Source organism: Labrus mixtus, chromosome 16 (assembly GCF_963584025.1).
Source record: "Labrus mixtus chromosome 16, fLabMix1.1, whole genome shotgun sequence".
Classification (NCBI taxonomy): Eukaryota; Metazoa; Chordata; class Actinopteri; order Labriformes; family Labridae; genus Labrus; species Labrus mixtus.
In genome coordinates this window covers 19,920,138-19,928,733 of record NC_083627.1, presented here as the reverse complement: position 1 = coordinate 19,928,733, position 8,596 = coordinate 19,920,138, and the positions used below count along the sequence as shown (strand labels likewise).

The 8,596-nt window shown below is 38.3% G+C and overlaps 3 gene segments (V, D, J or C); 1 reads left to right on the top strand and 2 right to left on the bottom strand.

The window, feature by feature from the left end:
* LOC132990871 (Ig kappa-b4 chain C region-like) overlaps positions 1-8,596 on the bottom strand; it is a 637,710-nt gene that overhangs the window by 184,664 nt on the left and 444,450 nt on the right.
* On the bottom strand, positions 783-1,329 carry LOC132991381 (Ig kappa chain V region 3381-like). The segment is given in 2 exon segments: positions 783-1,120; positions 1,228-1,329. Coding segments are annotated over 2 exon segments (378 nt in total).
* Positions 3,114-3,653, top strand: LOC132990989 (Ig kappa-b4 chain C region-like). The segment is given in 1 exon segment: positions 3,114-3,653. A coding segment is annotated over 1 exon segment (255 nt).

The following is an 8,596-nucleotide window of genomic DNA, read 5'->3' as shown; positions in this document are numbered from 1 at the left end:
TGTTTCATTTGAGGTTTCAGAATAACCAGGATTTGATTTCTTGTAGGCAATCAGACAGGGAAGTAAGCGGGAGGGAGGAGGTCGGTTTGGTGGACAAATAGAGCTGGGTGTCATCCGAATAGCAATGGAACTGGATGTAATATTTACAGAAGATATGGGCAAGAGGAAGGAGATAGATGATTAACAGAAGAGGTCCCAGAACAGAACTCTGAGGATCACCTGTAGTGACTGGAAATGGCTGGGATTTGAAGTTTTGTCTTTAAAAGATTTATTTTTGGGCTTTTTTGTGCCTTTAATTGAGAGATAGGACAGTGGATAGAGTCGGAAATAAGGGAGAGAGAATGGGGAATAACATGCGGGAAAGGAGCCACAGGCCAGACACGAACCTGGGCCGCCCACCTGGAAGACCACAGCCCCCACACATGGGGCGCGCGCACCAACCACTGCGCCACCAGTGCCCCAGGATTTGAAGGTTTTGAGTTGAATAAACTAAGCGCGACCAGAGAGTTAGGATCTAAACCAGTGCATGGGTGTGTTAGTCATTCCATTGGAGGCTATGTTTTAAGAGTTTTAGATAAAGTTTAGATTTGTTAAGGGGTATGTAGGGGTACATTTGGACCACCTTTGATGTTACAATCACAGTGTGTGTGTGTGTGTGTGTGTGTGTGTGTGTGCGTGTGTGTGTGTGTGTGTGTGTCCTCAGTGAAGTGTGTCAGTCTCTGCAGAAACTTCCAGCTGCAGCAGTCAGTTCAGTTTCTGTTCAGTCTGACTGAGGGAGGTTTTTGTACGATGCTATTTCACTGTGTGAACACATACTGACTGTTGATATAGTGTTCACTCTGACAGTAGAAAACTGCTGCATCTTCAGTCTGGACTCCACTGATGGTCAGAGTGAAGGCAGAGTTTGATCCACTGCCTGAAAAACGATCTGGAATCCCTGATGCTCGAGTGCTAGCAAGGTAAATGAGGAGTTTAGGAGTTCCTCCATCTTTCTGTTGGTACCAGGCTAAACGGTTGCTACTATAAACATTCTGACTGGTCCTACATGAGATGGAGACGGAGGCTCCCAGAGCAGAGGTCACTGCTGCAGGCTGAGTCACTGTAACCTGTCCTCTGGACTCTGAGGATACAGAGACAAAAACAGAAAGCAGCATCAGGGTTTAGTGGGCTTCATTTCAGAGGGACGGATGTTCATAGAGGAGAGGAGTTTGATTCTCTGGACTTTACCTGTGAAGCAGCAGCAGAGGAGGAGAGTCCAGATGAGGACGCCGATCAAAGTCATGTTTTTGATGATGAGGACGAGGATTTCTGTTGTGATGAAGGACAGCTGTCAGTCATCCAGTGTTCAACTGTCAGGACTATAAACTCTCCCAGAGCACTGGAGCATGGTGCTGCTGATGCAAAGTGGCTCTCTATGGAAATGTTCTGATTGACTCCAACAGGGATCACTCTCATTACTCTTATCAATCAATCAATTAATTATACAATTAATTAGAAAACTTTCAAAACAAATTTAATATGATTTCATGTTCACGCTTCTAGAAACATTTATTCTGATATAAATCACGATAATTAATAATATTCTTGAGAAAATGATTTAAAAATAATTTAAATATCTCAAAGAAAGACTTTCTTTAATTTGTTCTAATCTTTTTAAATTCTGTTTTCTTTTGGTCTCAGAGGTCTTGCAGGCAGAGACTCATTCAGGTGTCTGTGTTTGTGTCAGAGTCAGAGAGCTGTGTGTCTCTACAGCGAGAGGTTTTTGTACGACGACTCCATCAGTTTGTATCACTGTGGCTCACGTTCGGTGGAGGAACCAGACTGGATATTGGAAGTAAGTCACATATTCATCTTTTTATTCAATCAGTAAGTTATTCTGGTGTCTTTTGTCTTCATATTCAAGCCTGGAGGAAAAGAAAATACTGACCTTTAACTTTTAAATCACTTGTTTTAGAAAGAATAAAGACAACATTTGACTTTAAAGGATTTCAGTTTAAAACAGAAACACAGACTGAATTTAAATGAAGGTAAAATGTTTGAAGCCAGAGTTTTTATTTGTTGGGAAATAGATGATTTTCACTCTCATGGTAAGGTGACATGTGGCGTTGTGGTAGTTTGAGTTCAGTGTGTTAAAGTCAGAGAGCCGTGTGTCTCTACAGTGAGAGGTTTTTGTACGGCCGCTCAATGACTTTGTACCACTGTGGTGGACTTTTGGTGGAGGAACCAGACTGGATGTTGGAAGTAAGTTTCTGTATGAATATTAAACCTAATGTTAAAATACAGATTTTTATATTTGATCCAAATAAATCACAATTTGACAACCTCAGAGACAGCTGCTAAATAATGTTCTATTCATGAGGTTTTTCTAACAATCGATATGGACGCCTTAATGACTGAAACAACTGAATGAAATTTATTTGTCATTAACATTTATTGAAAATGTTAAAGCAGCTGTCTCTCTGTTTATTTGTCATCGTGAAACTCTAACTCTAATGAAATCGTGTTTTTATCGGTCCTGCTATACCGTGAAGGTTCACTCAGGACAGTTTGATTTCTGTCACACTGAAACATAAACAGGTTGATATTTAACAAAGAGAAGTGTTTTAAATGTTTTCCTGAGATTCATTTTCTGACAACTCTTTAAGGTATTTATCTGATTCAGTTGTTTGAATGAACCGAACAAAACAAACATAAAGAACGGTGTTTTAAAATGCACGTAATCTCTGATCTCTTTATGCGTCTAATTTAGACATTTTTCTGATTTGAATTCACATGAAGAACATTTGATTGTGTTCAGTTGATTCTCTGTTTTAGTTTTTTTTTTTTTCATCTACAAACTGTTTTAAAAATGTGTTGCAAAGTTTTTGGATTATTTTGATGGGGAATGTTTGTAATGTTTTAGATTTGATTCAGATGTAGTTTAAATATATTTCAGGTCGTTCTGTGTGATTCTCTCTCTGTGTGCTGATGTGCATGAGAGGCTTCTTAAAGGGAAGTGAAACAATGTGTGAGTGAGTGACTGGTGGAGCAGAAAGAAACATCTGACAGAAACTCCTAAAAAAAGAAAATCAGCTCTCAGACATTAAAGGTGTCCTATAGGGTTTGGTGGTTGATTGACAGTTGTGTGCTCCCTGTCCTCTAATCTGATTGGTGTCTCCTATAGGTGATGTGCGTCCCACCCTGACGGTGCTGCCCCCCTCCAATGAGGAGCTGGAGCAGGGGAAGGCCACCCTCATGTGCCTGGCCAACAAGGGCTTCCCCTCAGGCTGGAGTCTGGCCTGGAAGGTGGACGGCAGCAGCAGCAGCAGCAGCTGGGAGGAGAGCAGGAGCCCTGCGGTGCTGGAGAAGGACGCTCTCTACAGCTGGAGCAGCACCCTGAGGCTCTCTGCAGACCAGTGGAGGAAGGTGGGCTCTGTGACCTGTGAGGCCACCCAGGGCGCCCAGGCTCAAGTCACAGAAAGTCTGAGTAGAGACCAGTGTTCCCAGTAATGACTCACTGGGACTGTGCTGCTGGTTTTACTGTGATATTGCTCTCACTCTGCACCTCTCTCTCTCTTTATTTCATGTTTCTAAAGAATAAATATTAGCTTGTTGCTTCATATGTGTGTGTATTGTTTCCTGATAATCTGTTCATTAAATCAATTAGAAATACACTTTTTGTCTTTTTCAATTATTTCAAACGTGTAAAAACGTCTTTATCAATTCTTCAGAATCTAAACCGAATTAAAGAAAATTTAAAATCTTTTGTATCATGAAACATCTTCATAATAAACAGATATACAATATATAAGTTAGATTTTTCTAATAATCGATATGGACACCTTAATGACTGAAACAACTGAATGAAAATCATCAAATCAGCTTTCTTTACTGAAAATGTTAATGACCAGGACTTTAAAATGTCTAGTGGTTTATGTTTATAAAAAGAAAAGAGAGGAAAACATCTAAATGAATGTGTTTTAGCTCAAATAAATATTTTAAATCTGTTAAATAAAGCGTGATATCATCAGCATAGAGAGATATCAAACCAGTGCTACTGCAGTTCAAACACTCAAAATATTTACAAACTGCAAAAGTAGAAAAAAGTAGAAACTAAACTACAAAATTTGTTTTATTAGGATAAAATGTATGTGTGTGTGTAAAGATAGATAAAAGATACATCCGACAGATGGGCTAGAACTCATCATCAGTGATGTTTCTGGGTTCATGGGGGGTTTCGGGTCTTGTAACATAAAACACTCTTGTGTATTCATTGAAAGAATTAAAATAGATAATCTTCTTAATGTGCAGAATATTTATAGTTTATAGTTTAAATTGATTTTAAACTATACTGTGTTTCATGGAACTTTATTTTAGTTTCTCTGCAGCTGTTCATTCATATCAGTTCCTCTTCAGCTGACGGAGGTTTTTGTACGACGTTGTATCACTGTGTGAACGGGAAGCTGTTACTCTGCTGACAATAATAATCTCCTGAATCTTCAGTCTGGACTCCACTAACAGTCAGAGTGAAGTCAGTTCCAGATCCACTTCCACTAAAACGAGCTGAAACTCCAGACTGACGGCTTGTAGAAGAATAAATCAGGAGTTTAGGAGCTTCTCCAGGTTTCTGAAGATACCAGTGGAGGTTATTACTAACACTTGTGCTGGTTTGACATCTGATAGAGACAGTCTGTCCTAGAACAACAGACTGAGATCCAGGAGTCTGAGTCAGGAGGATGTCTCCTGATGAACCTGAAGAAACATGAAAAAAGGGGAGAAGGTTATCGAAACGGACGGAGAAAGATGAACAACATCCAAACAGAATCTTTGCTTTCTTAACTTTAGAGAAACGGTGGAATAAAGGTAAATGCTGCTTCTTTAAATTTTTCTCCATAACAGTGATTATTGTAGTGAACCTGGCCTCACCCTGAACAAGGAGCCCAAAGATTAGCAGGTGTAGAATCAATGACATCATCATCATCGTATGTCAGCGTCTCTGAAAGGCCTCAAACAGCCGCTGATCGACACCGGCCTCTTAACGTCCGAGAGCGGAGAGGGAGGACAGATATGCAAACACACAGAGTCAGTCAACTGAAGCGAAATATGTAAATCTACCTCAAGCAAACAATCTAAAAAATATGAATTTAAAATTCAAAGAGTTTGTCAAGCAGTGGATGATTTTAAATATTAGAGTTTATAAATTTAATGATCAATGCAGTATGATAAAAGGTAAATATAATAATAAAAAACACATGAGGATATCAATAAAAAACTTTAAAAAAAAAGTTCAGTAGAGATATGGACAATTTCATTCGATTAGATTAAATATATATGCAGTATGTTTTTTGTCATGACCCAACGATTCAAAAATGTGACTGAAAACGTACATTAGTTGACTCAAATCTGAGATAATCCAGTGTTTTTCAAAGCTTTCTTTGCTTCACTTCCAGAATAACAAACAGCAACTCTGTGTATTTGAACAGATTTGCTCTATCTGTTTTAAACATTAAGGAATTGATTCGAAATCCATTAGGCCTATGTAGAATTTATCTTCCTAAACTGTCTTTTTTGTAAGATGTCGTCAGTGTCACTTTTTATAAAGAAAATATGTGCATTGTTTTATTAGTGATAACCTCAAAATTAAAAAGAAAACATGATATTTTGCATTTTTATTGCCAGACTTGTAAAAATAAGTATCGTGATCCGTATCTTTGAATGTGTTCTTAGAAAAACTGCTGCAGCTTCTTGTTACTCAGTCATGCTCAGCACAGTAAGACTTTCACATGTGTATCTTGAGAACTGAAACTGTCTGTTTCCACGGATCAGCAGTGATGCATTTCTGTTGCCATGGTTACTCAGTTTCACCCGGACGAGAGGCGGTCCAGCAGAACCGGCAGCTTTGATTAAACGTTCTCTAGTTTATTTTTGTTTTTCTTAATGTGGCTCAGTTACTGTCAGTCCAACAAGTGTTAACAAACTAACAAATAAAAGTGAAACAAGTAAACAAATAAAGAAGAAGGAACAACACTGTTACATTTAACACAAAGTGCACGTTGAAAAAGGAATTGAGTAGCTCTCTCATAAATGTAGGTCTATATATTCACTCCAAACAGCTTCTTTGTCATGATCTCAGCTGTGCCTCTTCTTCATTGTTTCTGTGTGGTGTGTTGCTGTTTCCCTGTTTGTGTCATTCAATAAGTAACTATAACCATCTCATGTTTCTGTTTCCTAGAATTACTCAACCTGACAGTATACATGCCTTTGACATACTCTCACAACTTTCATAGCTGTTAGTTTCTGGAAAAGAGCTTAACACTTAACTCCTTTTTTTTATTTATAACTACGGTGGCCCTGAAGTGCAAAACAAAGCAACAAATAAGAAAACACAACAACAAATCACAAAACACAACCACAAATAAGAAAACACAACCACAAATCACAAAACACAACGACGAATAAGAAAACACAACAACAAATAAGAAAACACAACAACAAATCAAAAAACACAACCACAAATCAAAAAACACAACGACAAATAAGAAAACACAATGACATTAACTTTAACGGAAAAGGTAGGTACCTGCAGTCGACAAGGATCGTCGCTGATTGGACGAACGCAATGTCCGTCTTTTTAACAGGAAGTAAATGCTTCATACGCCTTTGGAGCCAGGCAGAGAAATGTCAACGAAGTAAGCGGAGATTTAAAATTCATGATGTATTGCCCAAATTGTGGCAAAGAGCTCCCAGAAAATGTACGGCCGTGGTTTGCAGTGGTTGTGGCAAGAGGTTACGAGATTTAAGAGTGATTGTATTATCCCCTGTGACTGCTGATAAACATTGTTCGACTCTGAGGCAGTCACTTACAGACCTTGGGCCCGTTTCTGAAAGAAGGTTGAACAAACTCTCAGACTAACTCTGAGCTCTGAGTTGATTTACTCTCTGGTGGGAAACTCTGAGTTTTCGTTTACCAGATCAGCAGATTTGAATTAGTTAAATCAACTCTGAGTAGGTCCACTCGGTGTTCAGCGCGTGCACCACGATGATAAAAAGCCAACATGAATGGAGCCCCAATACTACGATTCACCTTGGCAACAGGTGACAAAAAAAGAGATCCTCCTACTTTAACCCTCTCGAAATACACCAATAACTTAATGTGGCCACAGCCTACGGCGAATATGAACAGGTTTTAAGAAGGAAAAAAAAGTAAAACTGCTGCAGCGCAGCGGCAAAGGAGAGAGAAGTGATGTAAGAGAAAACAGCTGCTCGTGTCAACGCGTAATGAAGTCTATTAATTTAATATTTAATCAGAATTAAAATATTGCAGGTCAAAACTGATGGAATGGTAGGTTATTAAACCTATACAATTTATTTTCATTAAGATGCAATCCAGCAGAAGAAAAGTGACTTTTAAACAGCTCAAAATGAAATATAATAACATAATAGGCTCATATAGATTCATAGTGAACTTCATTCAGAGTTTATTTGAATGTGCATTAACTTTATCCTCAACATAAAGCTGTATTCACACACATAGGCTAAATGTCCTCTCACCTTTATCCTGTATAGTTTATAAATTAACCCTAATTAAATTAACATCTCCCAACGTTAATGTAGCATAGGCTCTAATTCCCTACGGAGTAATGTAGTCTTCATACCGACTTAAAGACATGCCATGTTCGATAAAACAGTTTGTTTTATAAGCTGTAGTAGGCTATTGCCACCCTAACATATCATATTACAGTTTTTTCCAATTGCTAAAACACAATTTTAAAAACTAGGCTGGTTTTATCAAAATACTTAATACAATTCACAAAACCACACACCCAAACTGCAAAATACCTCATTTATCCTGCAAAATGAAGCACTGCAACCAAAACTACATATAGATATATTATCAAAATCAAACTTTTGCACCAAATGGCACACACTTCCTTCATATTACCAGATTTGTGTCTAACCAACCACACACTGTTGGGCATAATGAAAAGCACTCTCATCTTTAGTATGCTTTGCCATAATACTAAAATAGTTCGAATTGTAGAAAATTCTTCAGATTGTTCACATGCTCAGAAATATTTGCAGATACACACACATGCTGTTGAAACATTTATTTTTCTATTTTTCACCAAACAAGTCAGTGCTACATATACCAGTACAGTAAAACGGCTCAAGTTGGGCTGCACTCTCTGTCCAGCCTCTCGCATTGTTGATGACATGATCAACTAAGGTTGCTCTGATTTCATTTGAAAGTTGTTGTCTTCTTTGGCTATGAACTCCTCTACCAGCTCTATCCCTACCTCTCACTCTTCCTCCCCCTCTCATTCTCACCCTCCCTCTTCCTCTCTCTGCAAAGTCTTCCATTGTTGTTGTAAAAAAAAAGGTGCTCACTTGTGGTCTTTTCATAATGCTTACTTCCTGATTGAAGTGATAACAATTAACCATTGAGGTGTTTGGCCAGGTGGCACATACATTGGCCAATTAGCATTGGCCAAGAGGTTTTGCTCTCTGTGTGTCAGTTTAAATAATTGTGCTATGCATGTCATTTTAGTGTGTTAGCAATTGGAAAAAACTGTAAAACAACCTGGATTTTTATTCAGACAAACGGTGAATCTTCACT